Source organism: Podarcis vaucheri (genome assembly GCF_965113315.1).
Source record: "Podarcis vaucheri genome assembly, chromosome: 1".
Lineage (NCBI taxonomy): Eukaryota > Metazoa > Chordata > Lepidosauria > Squamata > Lacertidae > Podarcis > Podarcis vaucheri.
The window spans coordinates 74379515-74398731 of record NC_138759.1 but is presented as its reverse complement, the minus strand read 5'-3'; the positions used below and the strand labels follow the sequence as shown (position 1 = coordinate 74398731).

Genomic DNA, 19217 nt, shown 5'->3' with positions numbered 1-19217 from the left:
CTGACCACTGCTGGAGATACTTTCCCGCAATTTTACCACAAATAAATGAACAGTATACATTTTTGCAATGTCTTCTATCCCTTCCAATTTATAAACATGTATGCAATCATGTGGGTGTGGAGTCTTAAATTATACCACTTGCAATAGAAATATCTGTTGGGAAGCCAGGTTTTTTCTTTTAATTTTGCTTCCACGGATTGCTCTTACCTTCTTGAAATGTCTCTTTCAGCTGTAGGATTTGCTGTCGCAAATACTGGTTCCCTTTGACCTGAATTGCAACGTACAGTGGTGTCCCACAAGACGAATGCCTCGCAAGACGGAAAACCCGCTAGACGAAAGGGTTTTCCGTTTTTGAGCTGCTTCGCAAGATGATTTTCCCTATGGGCTTGCTTTGCAAGACGAAAACGTCTTGCAAGTGTTCCGATTTTTTTCCACTCCCCCCCCTTTTTCTAAGCCGCTAAGCCGCTAATAGACTTTTAGCCGCTAATCCGCTAAGCCTTTAATAGCCGCTAAGCCTTTAATAGCCGCTAAACTGCTAATAGCGCTAAGCCGCTAATAGGGTTGCTTCGCAAGACGAAAAAACCGCTAGACGAAGAGGCTCGCGGAACGGATTAATTTTGTCTTGCGAGGCACCACTGTATTGATATGTGGGCCAATCAGACAATTGGCACTGCGTGGAAATGAAATGTTCTTATAGCAGTAGGCGGCCTTGTGCTCCGTTGCTTGCTCTTATTGAGGATGTATTCAGGTAGTTTTAAGCAAGTGCTACGTTAAAACAGATTTTTTTGTTATTAGACAACAGGTGTACGTCCCGCTGTTTCTCCTTCTGCTACATCTGTGCGGAGGTTTGCTGGTGGTTTGCAGCTCCACACCACTGACCTTGACGATATCAGCTTAGATGATGTTGGCAAGCCTCCAAAACGCCCAGCACCTCCGCCTCCATTGGCCCATGCAACTCCTGCATTCCCAGGCACTTACCCACCTCCTCCACCAAGTGTCCCAGCTCCTAGGGGACCGCCTCCAATGCCCTCTCCTGCAGCATCATGGGTTACATTGCCTCCTCCTTCCTGGGTGCATGCTGCACCTCCTTCCCTGTCACCCCCATCTTCTCCCCCATCCCCTCCTGCTCCGACTCTCCATCCTGTGCCTACTCACTTGGAAGAAAGGATGGGCAGCCACAGCTATCAGCCTAATGGGCCAGCAGACTCAATGAATGACTGGGAAATGAAAAGCTACAAGGGAAGGAGCTTTAGTCCAATTAGTTCTCAGACCAGTGAGCAGACCTATTTATCCAATCCAAAGGTATGACATAGTATGGAATATGCTTTGCATCTGTGGCAAACCCAACCACCTCCTGCTTCTGTTTGAGTTTGTCAACAGAAAATATACATATTCCACTGTGAGTTTTGCTCTGCATGATATTGTACTGCAGCATCCCCACTCCCCCACAAAAGAAAAGATAAGCCCATTTTAGAACATGGTCTTATCATGCTTGTCCTCTCCCCCCCCCCCCGCCGCCGCCCCAGTGTGGTCTTTTGCACATTTCTGGAAATCCTATTGTGCTTCATGGAGACATTTGTACAGCTTATATTAGTCAACTGAGTATGTGTTTTTCTGCTACATATTTGTGTAAGAAAAAGGGGGGCTGCTTGAGCAAATGTTCATAACATCTGAGAATCAAACATGAATGTGCTTCTGAGTAGCACATTAATGATCAACTACTAAATTTGCTAGGTTGGCAGGAGCTGGGACCAAGCAACGGGAGCTCACTCCATCGCGGAGATTCAAACCACCAACCTTCTGATTGGCAATCCCTAGGCTCAGTGGTTTAGACCACAGCACCACCCGTCAAAGTGCAAGTAGATAAACCAGCAGGAAGGTCAACGGCATTTCCGTGTGCTTCTCTGGTTCGCCAGAAGTGGCTTAATCATGCTGGCCACATGACCCGGAAAGCTGTTTACAGACAAAACACTGGCTCCCTTGGCCAGTAAAGCGATATGAGCACCACAAACCCAGAGTCGTCCACGACTGGACTTAACGATCAGGGGTCCCTTTATCTTTACCTTTTTACTAAATTTGCTGTTGAGCTACTGATAGCTCACTATGCACTCTACTATCTGTTAACCACAATGGGGATCTCTAATGGTGCACCTTCTTTGCAGATTTCTACTAAAGACCATCCTTGGTCCTCCCAAACTGCATGTTCTTTCTGTCTGCTTGTGATGCTTTGTTGCTTCAAAAGGCTTTCTCTGGTTTCTGGTTTTCGTACATGAAGATTTTCATACCAGTTCTCCATCCAGGTGGAAATGCTAGTGTTCATGTTTTTAATAGTTTAGCTTGTTTCTGTTTCATAAGTTGATTTCAGTGTTTATAAATAAGATAAGAGATAAATAAGATAAGATAAATCGTATTGTAGGGATTAGTATGTGTTCACAAATATTTGCATGCTTGTTTCAATGAAGGAAGGAATGTATTAGTCATTGACCACTTTAATATATGGCACAATCCTATACACATATGTGTAGTTGAACCACATTGAGTTCAGCAGAGTTTAATCTTAGTTAACTGTACAGTATTGCTGTTTTAATTAATACAAAAGGGTTGAGGAAACCCATAAAGGGCTAAGAATATTTAAAATGAGAAAGTTATCTAACAATTCTCATTATAATTTTTTTATCCTGTTTTAAAGTAAGACAGCTCTTTGAAGGGTCAAAATATCTGAAGGTTGTCACGCTTGCTTCAAAAGAAATACATATCTTGTCACCTACATGTTATTCTTCTTTCTGTCATAAGCCAATTTGTTTTTCAAATGATTATTGGTTGTGTGGTATGTCAAAACCATAAGTCATCATACCCCATATGAAACCTGTTGTCATTTAGGTTGCACGAAATACAAGTCACCTCAGCAAAATGTCATCTGCATCAGGCAGCCCATTGGTATGTGATATATATATATTTAGTAAATAAAGAAAATGTGATAGCCTTCCAACATAATACCATAAGACTTTCAGATCTCAGAAGAAACGAATTGCTTTATTTATGAAATGCCTAGTTTTATGGTCCTAGCTATCAGCAGAAAAGCAAGCATTCTAAATGAAATATCCAAATGGCCCTGAGTCTAGTATTGCTTGGTGCTTAAATTGTTGTTCCAACTATAAAGTTCCCCACCCACGCCCATCGCCACCCCACCCCTATAGTGCATTGGTTGGTATTGTGGGTGGTGTGGGTTACCTTCGTATGAGTTTCATGAGACTTGATAGAAGTTGATGAAGTATCTGAATTACATTTAGAATGCGTGAAATACACAGGTGTTTTCTGTAATATTCTTAAATTGCACCTCCATAGCAGTTTTCTCCAAGCCCTCCTGCCCTGCGTCGCCCAGCTGTACCTATAGTCTCCAAACCTGTCATGCTGCATCCTGACCACAATATCATGGTCAGACCAGCAATCAAATCAGAAGCCCTGGTAAGATTAATCCTATATAATTTGCATGCTGCAAGTGTGTTGGGTATTGCATGTCAAGTGATCTGCTCACGATTGGTGCCCACCATTCCTTCTGAGTTCTAACTCAGAATGCAAACTGAACATGTCAGATATATTGTGATGTGTGACAGATCTTAAGCTCTTAACATGGATGGCATTCCTAGGGTTTCTTACAAGACCCTGGCCCCTGGAGGTCAAATAGATCAGCCACTCAGCTACTGCCCTGAATCTAGCCTTTCATTAATAGTCTTCACAATACCTACCTGCTGTCAATCCCTAGTGAGTTAAGAGACCATAGGACTCTTCTCCTGTACACTTAACTGAGTATATCCACACAGGATATGTGGGATGAGAGATACTGACCTTTATAATCCAGTCAGGCCAGAACACAGTTAAAACAGTAAACATATTTATCTATAAAAAGCAATACCCAGAAGTAGTTGTAATTTTTTATAGGGTACTAAAATAAGTTCTAGTATCTTAACCTAACACAGCTGAGTCGTCTCTTTAAGTTATCCTAACTATTTAACTATCCCTTCATTGCCTCTCATTTCCACATCTTATTCCCTCTCCTTCTGTGAGAGGGAGTCCAGATAGTCCAGATAGGCAGTGTCTATTTGAAGTGCAACTGATCCATGATACAACATATAGTTAACTGTGCCTTCAATGCAGAAGAAGTTTGTACATGTACAAAAGTAGCCTTGCTCTTGTTGATGTATTTGTAGGATAGCTAATTGCACACTTGGCAATTTGTTTCTATCTTTTTTTCAGCCTCAAGAAATGTTTAAAAGGATGGTGGTTTACAATTCATCATTTAAAAATAACAAAAAACAAGTAAAATAACATTTTCTTTGTTTGTGTGGCATTTTGGTGTTTCAGTTGTGCTTTGATACTAGCATTCACCCTCTCTTTATTCCCACCCCCGCCCCCGTTGTCATTTGGAATAAAGACACAGTATAGCTTTCTAAAATAATAATGGATTAAGATTATTATCTTAGTCAAGCTTTATACTCTCTTGATGAATGCATCCAACTCCTGCTAGCATATTAAGAAACTAGGGGTCATACATAATGTTTATCATGTAGTTTGTTCCCAAGTGAAAGCTACTTCTATCACAAATCACCACTCTGGGGAGGATTATGCGTTAAGACCATGATGTGGCATCCAACCCTTTGCCCCCTTCTGTAGTTCTGATCAGAGCCCCTGCACCTGCAATTTGCATTGGGAGAAAAAGCTCCAATTTATTTATTTTTTAAATATTTATTAAGATTTTACACAAAACATACAAAACATAAGTTGTTGTTTTTAGAAGTTAAAAATAATTAGACCAACTATTACACATACAAAAAAGAAAAAGAAAAAAGAACAACAGCTAACAAGAAAGTTACCAAAAAAGAGACCTAAAAAACCAATAGTTGAAAAAATAAAAAAGAATAGAAAAAAGAAAGAAAAATATCTTAAAAAGAAAGAATCCATTTTTCAATATCTTTAAGTTCATTTGCTTATTTCCTTGACCTCCTCACACCTCCCCTTTTGTATTCCCGTTTACAAAGTCCTTTCAGCAAATCCTTACCCTCTTTCATTTATCTTTACTCTATAATCTTAACCTATTATAACTATATATTTTCATCCAAATAACTATCTATATTTACATATTCTTATTAGCCTTAATACCAAAACCACTTATTTTCAGTCCAACATCATTTTAACATTCATTAATTTTACAGTATTTCTGTAGATAGTCTTTAAATTTCTTCCAGTCTTCTTCCACCATTTCTTCTCCCTGGTCTCGGATTCTGCCAGTCATTTCTGCCAATTCCATATAGTCCATCACCTTCATCTGCCATTCTTCCAGAGTGGGTAGATCTTGTGTCTTCCAGTACTTTGCAATAAGTATTCTTGCTGCTGTTGTAGCATACATGAAGAAAGTTCTATCCTTCTTTAGCACCAACTGGCCGACAATGCCCAGAAGAAAGGCCTCTGGTTTCTTCAGGAAGGTATATTTAAATACCTTTTTCATTTCATTATAGATCATTTCCCAGAAAGCCTTAATCCTTGGGCACGTCCACCAAAGGTGAAAGAATGTACCTTCAGTTTCTTTACATTTCCAACATTTATTATCGGGCAAATGGTAGATTTTTGCAAGCTTGACTGGGGGTCATATACCACCTATAAATCATTTTCATAATATTCTCTCTTAGGGCATTACATGCCGTAAATTTTATACCTGTGGTCCACAACTGTTCCCAGTCCGCAAACATAATGTTATGACCAACATCTTGTGCCCATTTAATCATAGCAGATTTAACCGTCTCGTCCTGAGTGTTCCATTTTAACAGCAAGTTATACATTCTTGAAAGCATCTTTGTTTTAGGATCTAACAGTTCTGTTTCCAACTTTGATTTTTCCACCTGGAAGCCAATTTTTTTGTCTAAATTATAGGCCTCTCTTATTTGGTAATAGTGAAGCCAGTCTCGCACTTTATCTTTTAGTTTCTCAAAGCTCTGCAATTTCAATTTGTCTCCTTCCTGCTCCAAAATTTCCCAATATTCCGGCCACTTGGCCTCCATATTGAGCTTTTTCTGAGCCTTTGCCTCCATCGGTGACAACCACCTTGGGGTTTTGTTTTCAAGTAAGTCTTTATATCTTGTCCAGACATTAAACAATGCTTCCCTGACAATAAAGTTGTTGCCTTCCTACTTGGAACCAGTCTGCTAATGTTCTCTCCTTTCACCATGAAGCAGAAGTACAGTACCAGATCTGCAATTTAAATTTTAATGTAGCAATGGCCAGTGGTTGTGCACCTGTACCTGTTCATTGTACACAATGAAAACAGTTTGGTGACACTTTTCCCAGAAACACTAAATGCATTTCACAGTGTTTATTCTGGAGTGGTAAGGATTTGTTTATTGGATCCAGCCTGTGTTTGTTTAAAGGTACAGTATTGTATTTACTCTTTCTTAAAACATATTTTCCCAGGAAAGTATTCTTCAGGGACAACATCTGTTTGTTATGAAACTGACACTGAGGTTAAGGAAGATGAAGTGATTTGCTTTAAATCACACCATGAATCAGTGGTTCCACTCAAATTACAACTCCCAGTTCTAAGACATTTGTTCAGAATATTTCTTTCTAATATATAAAGACTGCCCAGATCACTTTCATTTTTATCTTCTTTACAGAATTCATTTTTATAAACCATATTATGTCAGAGTTGTACTATTTGCAAGTAAAGTGCTTTGTGAACATAGCTATTCCCCAAACAACAAATTTAGAATCTGTGATACCTGAAACCAGAAATCTAAAACTGGCCCAAATGAGTTAATAAAGGGAGCGGGGTCAACAATGAGAAAGTTTGACATGCCTAAAACTACACTGAAATTAATAAAACAGGACTATCCCAATGTGTTTACCATTTATCATGCTTACTATGTGTTTACTATTTATCATGCTTATCATCCAAATAGGGTGAGTTAATCACTGGTATATGTGCTTGATTTTAATACATGTAAGCATGTCCATTGTGGATCAGTGTTAGATGTGTGTGAAACGGCCACATGGATTCTAGTCAGGGTTAGACCAGAAGACAACCAAAGCCATACAGTCTCACCATCACCCCTGTTGTTTAAAAGGAGCAGTCTTGATGTGCGGTAAAATGAGCTGGATTTGCTTTAGACAGGCAGTTAAAAAGTTATGCATGCACTGAAGAGATGAATGTGGATGCATGTTCAATTAAATAAAAACTTTTAAGAAATGTTTTCTTCTTTATTTTATTTTTCTGCTTTGTAGTAGCCAACTTGCCAGTTCCATCTTAGCTTTACTCCTTCCTTATATTGCTGAACCTCTACCGAGAGCCTGTAACTCCCTTACATTATTAATTATGTAAGGGAGTTACATAATTATCCCTAATTATCCCATATTATCCCTTAATTATGCTAGTGGAGTTCAGCAAAATACATCATCTGCATGTAGCCTTCACTATCCATAGACAAAAGTAACTTGTCAATTGCTAAGTCTAAGGAAACTTCTCTAGAACAATTTTATTTGACTATTACATCCTAAACAGTTGGAATCTCTCTGTATGTCTTCTGACTGTCAGGAGGAACGTTAACAAACTGTCTAATATGTCATCATCTCATTTCTTTTCTGGCTTTGCTCATCTAGGAGCACCCCCTCCCCATTTACTGGTTGCTATGCATGTATTTGATTACCAGTTTTATTTGCAGGGCTTCCAGAAGTATGTGGAAGACTTTGATCCCTACACAATGGTAAGGAGACGTTTACAAGTATAGGCCATTTGTTATCTCTTATGCTTTGTGCTGCCTTTTGACACAGGTGGCATTTTTAGCTTTCTGAACTAAGGCAGAAACTAATGCAGAGACCTTCAAAGGGCATGTTCTGCATAGATTATATCTAGAAGTGCCTACATTCTGTTTTAAGATGCATGCTTCGCATTATGTAATTTGTCTTTCGCATCTGAAAAAGTTGTTGTTGTTTAGTCATTTAGTCATGTCCGACTCTTCATGACCCCATGGACCAGAGCACGCCACTGCCTCCTGCAGTTTGGTCAAACTCATACTGGTAGCTTCAAGAACACTGTCCAACCATCTCATCCTCTGTCATCCCCTTCTCCTTGTGCCCTCCATCTTTCCCAACATCAGGGTCTTTTCCAGGGAGTCTTCTCTTCTCATGAGGTGGCCAAAGTATTGGAGCCTCAGCTTCATGATTTGTCCTTCCACTGAGCACTCAGGGCTGATTTCCTTAAGAATGGATAGGTTTGATCTTCTTGCAGTCCATGGGACTCTCAAGAGTTTCCCCCAACACCATAATTCAAAAGTATCAATTCTTCAGCGATCAGTCTTCTTTATGGTCCAGCTCTCACTTCCAAACATCACTGCTGGGAAAACCATAGCTTTAACTATACAGACCTTTGTCAGCAAGGTGATGTCTCTGCTTTTTAAGATGCTGTCTAGGTTTGTCATTGCTTTTCTCCCAAGAAGCATCTTTTAATTTCGATGACTAACTCATGTTTCTTGATTTTCTGCTAGTTTTCACCTGATCAGATTATGGGGAAGGATGTGCGACTTCTGCGCATAAAGAAGGTAATGTTTGTGATGGAAGAATGATAACTGGTAAAGCTTTAGGAGGCAGTTTCTTTGTTGGGATATGCAATGTGGCACCAGTGCTCATTTTAAAATGAAACTTGCTGGTGACAAAGTTCAACAGTCACTCTCTCACACTGGATGACCCAAAATCTTTTCTCCCAACACCAGATGTTATTGAAGGATTTGGCCCATGCCCAAAAACAACTTCCATCAGTGTTATTGATTTGTTTATTTATTTAAGTACTTCTGAAAACCCTTAAAGGCTGGACAATATGTTCCTTTTCACAAAGGTGCTTTTCTTTCATCTTTTCCGAATTACGCTTTTCTTAACAGGAAGGATCATTAGATCTTGCAGTAGAAGGAGGCATCAATTCACCAATTGGGAAAATAGTGGTTTCTGCTATTTATGAAGGTGGTGCTGCAGACAAGCATGGTAGGTAGCTTTGATCAAGAACAATAGAAAAGATGAAATCATGTCACTCATTTGATTAAACAGTTACATTTACATTTTTTGCAATCTTTCAAACCTTACAAAGCAGGGCGGAGCATCTTTACCCCGCATATCCCTTACACAAGGTAAGACAGCTGGCAGTGGATAGGTGGAGGATAGTGGGCTGTGTTGGCCTGGCTGGAAGGGGGGACATTGTTTGTGTGACATCATGCACACGCAACACTCACCCACCCAATGTTGGGCGCAACTCGGCACCGCTGCTTTGGATTCAGTGCACAGAGCAAATCAAGCCTTAAGTTTTCAGCTTAAAAGCTCCCTAGCCTATTGTTCTCCTACCCCCCAAGATGACATGGCATCCAGCCAGGTAATGGGAGGGGAACCTTACTACTCCTGGAAAGGTATCACCAGCTACTTGCTTACATAGCAACATGGCCAGCTCTTTAGCCATGCCGATAGAATGCTTACAGGCCAAGCTAGGGCCATTAACTTAGCAAACTGGTTTAAACAATTTAGCAGTTCCTTCTAGTGTACACTAGAATCTTATAGATACTTAATCACAGACTTGGTTGGGATCCACAGGCATCAGCCCCCCGATCCTGTAACATTATTTTGGTATGGTATGGCATAGTTTCCCCTACCCAAAATTGCTGCCTTCATTAAATTCTCTAGTTTGATCTTCCACATTGCTGAGTAGTAAATGCTTCTGTAATTAAGCCAGAAATGTTCTTGTTCATTTGCTTTGTATTTTCTTTTTCAGGAGGCATTGTGAAAGGGGATGAAATCATGGCTGTGAATGGCAAGATATTGTTGGATGTTAAACTGGATGAAGCTCAGGCGACTCTTGCAAAAGCCTGGAACATGGGTGGGGTAAGTTAGCCTGCATTTCCTGATCTACATTTTACATATCAGATATTCATGTTTCCTGCTCTCCTTATGAAAAGCAGTAGATAATTTTCAAAAGTATTGGTAAACATAAAGTTAAAAACAACATATGTGCCCTATCATGAAATAGAAGTGAAGAAGGTCTAGGGATCCCACACTGGAAAATGTATTATAAACTTAAGCAATTGTGTTATACAATACATAGTAATACACAACTTCATTACTGAACATGGATGCTATTAGCACATTGAGATTTAGGGAAGGAGTTGTGTCTTGCGGATCTTCAACCATCCTGACACACACACACACACACACACACCCTGAATGCCCCATTTCCACACATGCATGTTGCTAGCAGAACACCACCAATGGGTGGCTGTTGGGTACTTAGGAACACTTACTGTGTTTTAATTTGTTGGAAGGCACCCAGAGTGGCTGGGGCAACCTAGTCAGATGGAAGGCATATAAATAATAAATTAGCAGTGGCAGTAGTAGTAGTAGTAGTTGTTGTTGTATTGGTTATCTTTGGCCATGGAGCTTTCCACAGGTGTACGGGGGCCCTGGTGGCATAAGTGCTGCCCACCAATTAGGCCCCCCTCTGTGCTGGCAGAGCAGCACTTATTCTGCATCCAGTGGTCTTTTGACCAGCTGTTTCTACACCATCCAGTGTGCAAAAACAAGCAGTAAGGAAATACTGGACAAAGAGTAATATCATTTCATTTTAAAATGTTGTCTGAAGAATTGCATGCCAGGTAATCAGATTCTTACATAATATATACAGACCAGATAGATATTGGTTTAAAGTACAGCTTGATCATGATGTGTATATATCACATACATATGCATATATAATATATGTTTGTCAATATATATATGTATTAGAGCAGCAATCTTCCTAATATTTTCTTGGAAGAAAATCCTACTGTTGGAACTGCACAAACATTTGATACAGACCTAGTACAATAAACATAGAATAATAGCCATACATAAATACTGACATTAGGTCAATACTGACATTAGATAGGTTTCTGAGAGCAATTTTTAAAAATGGATAGGCACATAAAGTTTATGTTCATCTGGCCAGATTTTCCATTGATATTGGGTAGGTTGGAAGCCTGAATATTAGATCTGGCTTGTGGCTCTACGTTACTTGCTACCTTTATGTTAACAGGCATGAAGCTTAGGTGTGTTGCCTGCCATATCGAAAAATGCACATAGTGAAAGAGTATTAACTGCATTTGACTTTATCCTGATTAGCCACTGGTGATTTAGATTTAATATTTATGCAACTTTTCTCTTGCAGGATTGGATTGATTTGGTCATTGCTGTGTCTCCTCCCAAGGAATATGATGATGAAATGTAAGGTTTCACTTCTATAGTCATATATTAGTTCACAGAAATAAACTAGACGTCTCTCTTATTTGACTTCAGCTAGAGTCCTTAGATGTAGGCTCAAACGTTAGTGACCACATTTTAAGAAGAATGTCAACGAAATGAAGGGATGTCAACAAAAACAGATTAAATGCTAAGCAATTTAGAACCTAGGGAAATGTTTTTAAAATAGGCCTAGGGTAAAGAACTGTCAGGAGGATGTGGAATCTGTTGCTGCCTTCATTGCTGCTTACCTTCTCTTTCCTGGCCTGACCAGATGAACAATTATCCTGGAAGTGATGCAACAGGACAGCAGCAACACTGAAAGACCCACCTCCCGCTCCCAGCATCTGCATAAAAGGCAGAATGCAGCAGCAGTGGAGAAAGTGGGAGGGGAGGGGGAGAGGAAGGGAGAATGGGGCTGGATTCTAGACACATCAAGAAGTGTTTCAGTTAAATGCGTTGCAAACTTTGTATGAGAAATTGGGTTAGCAAAAATGGAGCTCCACAGAGCCATCTGGTGTCACAGTGTTAGAATGCATAAACAACACATATAAAGCGTATTTTCTTTACCAATGTAGCCGAGTCCTGGGTGGATATTGATTGATTTTCACCAGGGGTGGCGGAAGAGATGTGCAAGGGTTGGGGATGGGGGTCATTATTACACCAAGTATCTTAGGTAGCAAGTGCTTCACTTCAGAAAATAAGCTATTTTATAGGTCAAGTAATGAGAAGGAGACCTAAGCCTAAGTGGTGAAGATCCCATTAGGCAGTTTCTGACAGGAAAACACAAGCTGGGGCTCTGAGGATCCTTGGAACCTTATAGAACACAATTGTGACCAAATATTTAGTAGGACCTAGCAGTGAGTTGCTGTATGCAGAGAGCTTGACAGCTTATCAGGGCTACTAAGGGAATGGCAAGAAGTTAAGGTTTTAAATGGCCTAAAACCCATTAAATCATCCTAATTTTTTCGTCGTTCAACAAATCATCTACCATGTATTATTAAACATTCTTAATGAAACCTGGATATTTTATAATACTTAACTGCTCTAATGGCAGCCTGAAATTATCAGCCTAATTCCAATGCATATGGAAATTTGTTTCTGCCTCCAGTGCATATCTCTAGCTTAATAAGAAACCATCTGCATAAATGGGGGAATCAATAAAACAACAGAAGTAGAGGAATAACAGCAGCAGCAGCAGAGACTATTCAAACAGCTGGAAGTTAAGCAATAAAAAGGCTTTCTAAATAATAAAAAAGTGTTAACCACATGCCCAAACTTAGAAGGAAAGGAATTTGTTGGATTTCAGTAGAAAGGGCATTCCACAACTGTGGTACCACCACTGACCAAGCCCTGTCCATAGTATTCACAAACCAAAAAATACAGCCTACAAAACAAGCTGTAAAGCTTGGGTAGTTTCAAAATAGCTGGTGTTAGTAGTTATTAGTAGAGACATAGAGGAGTGCAAGCAAGCAGAGGAGTAACTTCCATACTTACTGTGTGTTTTCATATCCTATATATTTAGCCCTATTCCTTCGTCATCTGTCATCCCCAACATAAACAGAAAGGTTTTTGAAGGCAGTGCTGCAGTGTACAGACAAGGGTTTCTTCTGCAGCTGTAACCACTGCAGTGTTCCCTCATGGTGAATAGCAAAGCTGGGTGCACATATTATGCTTTTGTGCAAATGTGTACATTGCAATGCATGCGCCTGCCTATACTTTGCATGCCGCTTAAAAGCTTTGCAGAATGTTCTTTGGAATTGGTATTTCTCATTTTCTTTAATTAGTGCTAAAACTGTGGACCCTGTAGCAAGAATATTCATGTATCATGTAGTATTATTTGGTAGTATATAATGCCCTTTTCTCTAACTGCTTCCAATGTGATGTGTTTGACAAAAAATTAGTAGAGACTAAAAAAAAAATCATTTTTCTTCAGTTCTTTTTCACTCTGTATTAGCTAAGTAACTAATAGCTCCCTCAAAAAATAAATGCATTCAGAACTTTACAAGATTGGATCCAACCAACTCTGTCAGACAAAAACATCAACTTCCACTGCTTGTACAATTAGCAAAATCTTAAAGAATAACACTTCTGTTTTCAGAATTTACAGAGATGTGTGCAGTACACAACTACTTGTTCTTTAATTCCTATTAACATCAACTTGAATATTTAAACTTATAATCAGGCTTGCCAAAGGAACACATGTTTTTGTTCATTCTTGGTGTAGACACTTTGCTTTTTTTATTACAGAGTAACTTAGAATCTTCTGATGTCATTAAAATTCAATGGAGCTTGCATCCAAGTGAATGTGCACATTGGAATGCACTATGTTTCTAAAAAAGCATATAGGAAATCTGTGGCCCTCCAGATATTGTTGAACTACACCTCCCATAATCTCTCACTAATGGCCATGGTGTTTGGGGCTGATGAGAGTTGGAGTCCAGCAATTTTCCAGTTTTCCCATACCTGGTCTAGGTAAAGCTTCTCGGTTCCAATCCTAAAGTTGCTTATAAATGAAGGAGATTTTTACCCTTTACAAGTCATGGAGAGAAATTGCAAGGGAGTCATGCTTCCTCTTTTTGAGCTTCTGGGGCAATGTTCTGTGGGGAACTCACACTACAACACTCCACTAACAACTCAGCTACAACCTGATGTATGAGCTGCAGATGCAGAAACAGTACATGCATCTCTTCACAGGGAAGCACAAAAAGAAAAAGTGTGACTCGTTCCACATTCCTGTCCACCATCACACACACCCGTTTCCTAACCTTTCCTAAACCTCCTGGAAAAATAGAGGCTATGCTCGCCATCAGTAAGTGTTTTAGGCTTCCTCATTTGTCATGTTGATATGCATGAGTCTTTTGTGATCATGCTCTGAAGAGTTAAATAAACGCTAATTTTATCTCATTTTATCGTATGATTTGGTTTTGCTTACTCAAGTTGTTTCCCACCTTGACAGAGATGGGCATTAACTATTTTTTCCAACCCTTTTACAGGACATTTTTTTAAGATGGGAGAAACAAAACATAAGCATTCTGAAGAAATCTACCAATGTATAGGTATCAAGTTACTTTTATCAAATCAGACTTCTATCAGTCAAGAAGTGTGAATAAGATGAACATGAGATTCTGCAAATCATTCACGGCCTTGTGTTTGAACTCTCAGAGCAGCATGTCATTTTATTTCCTCTCATAAGCCATGGTTTGTGGTTGCTTATAACTGCCAACAGCTGAATAATTCATTGGAGAGCCAGGGGCCAATTCTGAAACTGTCCTAAGTACACTACAGGTGAAATTGTTTAGGAGAATTTGATCCTTTCTCAAAGGAAGATATAGCACAATCCTATACATGAGTAATTTTCTAACATACTAATACTTAAAGCACAGAAGATAGGGGGAAATTCAGCGAGGATACTGATGATATAAATAACTCAATGCTTAATGCGTTTCTGAATTGCTATTTTGAATCTTTACAGATACAGCATTTACATTTTCTTAATTACTCTATATTCAAAAATGATTTTTGTTTTTATGTTTCACATCTGCTGTTGTTCCAGTGTGCCAAGATGTCCAAATATACAGCATAATTTCTAAACTGCGTTTTAATGCAATAGTGTATTTTGAAAATAAAATGGTAATTCCCAGACACTGAGTTACTGTGTCTTTTAACAGGATTCTGATAACTTGTGGTTGTTGGTAAATCTGCCAAATTCTTGGCTTGTTTCAAAATAATAAAAACACACTTTGAGGAGGTACTGTACAAGCATTTACTCCCACTCCAGGTGTGTTGGGAGATAGGGATCCATAACTTGGTAATATAGCACATGCCCTGAATGTAGAAGCCCCAGCTTCAGTTCTGAGCATAGGATCCAACTCCTAGGGGTCTTGGGAGCTTCGGCCCCCACAATAAAATATTTGAGGGGGCAGGCCCCCACAAAGTTGATGGGCATTTCCATTTGAATGGGGTATATGCACTGCATCATGTGATTATGTGGGGTGGGGCTTACCTGGGTCCCCACAATATTTTATTCAGGTTGGCATCCCTGGTTCCAAGCATCCCTACTAGGAAGGATCTCAGATAACATTGTTTACTTACTTACTTACTTATCTATCTATCTATCTATCATGTATATGGCAAGATGGCTTCTAAGTGGTTTACAAGGATAAAATCAATACATAATTAAAATTCACAATAAGTTCTGTTGGGGCATGGCTAGGAAAGATGTCTGCCAGAGCCTCTACATGTGGACAGGCCTGTGTTAGAGATGATCTAGTCTAGAAGCACCAATTGTCTGACTCACTAAAATACTTGTTGTACTTTTAACTTCTAGATTGTGGGGTCCTTTTAGCATCAAAAGCAAGTTCCCTATTACAGCAAATACAAGATGAGAGGATTATTTTTGTCTGGAGAAAATGTCTCTCACTTACTTGCCGTTTGTCCTTTGTTAAGAGTATCCAGTTTTAAGGGGAGCCAAGAGTGAAAGAGAGCTTTTCCAGATCAATCTTAGTCCCATCATTGGTAAATATTTAATGTATCAAACCATTCATGTGCTGTGAAATTCAATTATTCCCACAGTGCAGCATTACAGTATGAGAAGTAATGGCGAGTAAGGAAGATACAGGCTGCAATGTATAAATTCTAGTGGGAAATAATATCTTATGAAATAATTTATCTGGCTTTGGGGTGTTATGCAGCAGTCCTCCATTAGCCTGTGAGTAGAAGAGGTTTTCCAGTAGCAAAAGGGGACTTCTGGCTTCCAAGCGCTGCATTTATCCCCAAAATACAATGAGAAGCCATAGGGCATGTTCCTAAAATGCTCACAATCATCTTCTCCACAAAGTGTGCAAACATGTCCCAAAAAGAAAGATGTTAACTTTTGCTTGGCTTCAATCTTCTTTTCCCCACTTCTACTCTTTCCTCTTTTCCTCTACTGTTTCCCATTCTGGGGATCACTGACCTCTTCATCCTCCCCTAACTTTAATAGGTTCTTGTTTACTTACGGCTTAACAGGAAATTTAAATGGGAAAGAAGAGCTTTTTCCCATGTAAACATACTGTACAACGGACAATCTGGCAATTATATTGACATGACATTTAATAAGACAAGAAGAAAACAAAAGTTTAATTTTTTTAAAAAAGACATCCTGCCACCATTTTGAAGGTCCTTTTTAAAACTTTCTATTTGATTCCCTCACTTTTTAAAAAAAGCAAAAATAGTATGTTCTACTACCACAAATTGAAAATTTTAAGTTGAGGAACTATACAGAACAACTTGTTAAAAAAAAACCTCATCACAATACAAATATTTTCATATTTAAAATAAGTAGGATTCTTCAACTGTCAATTAGTACAGAGACATTTCCCCAGGAATAAAGCACATGATCAACTAGGGCCAAACAGAGAATAAATTGTTTAACTGGAATGTGAGATTAGCAGACACTCATTGCTTAAGAAAACTTCATTTCAGTGCAATGACTTTTAAGATAATTATGCCACCAATTTTACACAGATGTATGTGCTGGCTAACATGACTTTTGAAAGAGCAGAAAAGGCAAAGAGGATCTCTAGGACCCAACTATTTGCTATTTTCCCTTCCCTTAGAGGGTGATAATGGAACAAATTGTACCTTTCAGATTATCCTCTGAAGACTTGCAGCAGGCAAAAGTCACTTCAGGCTAAACACCAGCTCTTCAGAGACCAAAGCAAAGAGACACCAGCTTTAAAGTTTAGGGAACACATGTTTTTGTTTAGGGACCAAGTGAGAGTAAAACTTCCATATGTTTATAAAGTTAGTCACTACCAGTGCACAATCTTATGGAACTGGATCACAGTCAGAACTGCATTTGAGGAAATAAGTGGTATGCTGTCTCATATTTGTTTGGATCTGAAAGCAACAGGGATTAATATTGGCAGCCATACATATTTAGGGGACTGTACAAGACTTACATGAGTTCTGTACTTCTCCCTTCCATAACCTGGCTCAGAAGCAGAGATACAAATGTTCTAAGCAACAACAAAATGCTTAGTTCTACAAGGAATGCTTCTGGCTCACATGTCAGAGAGTAATCATTCCATGTGTTGCTTTCCATCTGGACACAGTGTGATTGAGTTTGTTCACACCTCCTAATAATGACAGCGTGGATGAGAAGCAGAACAGAGACAGTATGAAAGCAAAACTTGTTCAGCAATAGATATGGCTTCTTTTCACATATATGCTTCTAAACATGGTTCTGTAGTAAATTTCCACTAACCCTTGTGTCATCACATTGTTATCAGAAATCCAACTCTTTAATAAGTGCAGTGCCTTGTTAATTTTATAAACAAAACAGCTCCATTCTATCCTTGGAGTTAAACCCAAGCTCTGGAACTGATTAAGAACATTACGCAGATGGGCTTTTTTGTTTTAGGCACAGCTAAACAAGCAACCTTGGGTGTCACCATCTGAATCCAGATCAAGGCAATTACTCTGTCCTGATGGAAGTTAGAAAGAAGACTACTTTTGGGAGGGTTTTGGTACAAATGGGAAGCCTCTATTAGTTATCTATAACACATTTGAAGAATCTGAATAATGAATAAACGAGAAGTGTTTCATGTGTGCTCCCATTTCTTATTTACAGCACTTAAATGTCATTTTTAAAAGGCACTCGATGCATCTTACAATAGAATTCAATTTCAATTACATTAAAACACAGAAAAATGCATTTACCAGTAAACAGGAGTGAACTGAGTGAGGATGAAATTTATGAACATTTTCATCAGCAGCCACAAAAGGCACTCCTATTACAGTGATTTTTCAGGAGCTGTTGTATGAAAGGCAATAGTAAGAAGCAACACTCTGGTCTTCACTTGATGTCAAAATGACATCAAGTGAAGACCTGTTATTTTGGATTATCATGTATTTGTCATAGGTAATAATCTTTTATCACTACTATAGTGTTTGAAAGAAATACAAAAGCTACTCCAAAACAAGTGTATACAGTACTAGGCATATTCTTGTTAAAAGTGAACAAACGGCTACTTTCTGTGGATAAATAGGCAAGTGATATATATATTTACATGTAAAATTAGTACATTCATCCTAGTCCTAGAGGTGTGAGCTGTCAGTAACATAGCTGTTCATTAAAACTGCTTGGAAAGCACCATCTTGTTTGAAAACTGCACATATTTAATCTCTTGTTGCTATACTATGTTAACACATATCCAAGTTCTCTGCATCATGGACTTGCTTGATACCACAGTTTCATGAAGATGTACAGTATTCTTACAACAATTCTGTGCTTCATTTGCTTTCTGTGGAGTTTTCCTGGAAGCCAGATCCCCCTTAAAAATGACTGTGATGTGATGTTATACCTGACAAGGGAGAACACAGCCACCCAATTCTGTTGCCTGAGAAGAAAAATGTACTACCACCAGCTAGAGCTTACTGGGTTCAAAAGGTTGGAGCACAATTGCCCTTACCTAAAGCAAGAAAATTCTATGCATTAATTGTTCCCATTCTTTGCCAAAATGAACGTCTCTTTCTGACCTGAATCCTGGGCTATCCATCCATTCATTGAAGGGACCCTGATCCAGGAGAAGCTTCTGTTGTTGGAAAGGGAGGGGCAATTTTTGCTAATGCTGGTAGATTCTTTCAATCTTCTGGAGACATTTTCGTGTGGCATAGGAGCCTGCAGGGGGCAGAAAGGATTACTAGAAATCACTTCCCCCTCCCCACTAGCAAGAGTATCCCCTGAGCAAATCCTATTCATGGGAATTTAGAATAGAGACGTCAGTCTTTAGCTAATCAGTGATCCCTGTTCTTCTCTAAAGAGATAATAATAATAATAATAATAATAATAATAATAATAATAATAATAAAACAATAACAACAACAACAATAATAATAACAATAATAATTGTACCCTGCTCATTTGATTGGGTTGC

General features: G+C 38.9%; 1 protein-coding gene across 4 annotated transcripts in view; it reads left to right on the top strand.

Moving 5' to 3' along the window:
* Window positions 1-14963, top strand: part of USH1C (USH1 protein network component harmonin) — a 49045-nt gene extending 34082 nt beyond the window's left edge. For 3 of the 4 annotated variants that reach the window (XM_082193859.1, XM_082193858.1, XM_082193860.1), the window contains exons 16-21: window positions 7710-7751; window positions 8532-8585; window positions 8922-9021; window positions 9797-9906; window positions 11225-11280; window positions 14292-14963. In XM_082193859.1, the coding sequence (XP_082049985.1) occupies window positions 7710-7751; window positions 8532-8585; window positions 8922-9021; window positions 9797-9906; window positions 11225-11280; window positions 14292-14304 (375 nt within the window). In that variant the 3' untranslated portion in view covers window positions 14305-14963. Of the gene's footprint in view, window positions 1-795; window positions 932-7709; window positions 7752-8531; window positions 8586-8921; window positions 9022-9796; window positions 9907-11224; window positions 11281-14291 lie in introns of those variants that run through there. The other variant, XR_014212644.1, reaches the window with a different exon arrangement.
* Window positions 14964-19217: the final 4254 nt, after the last annotated feature.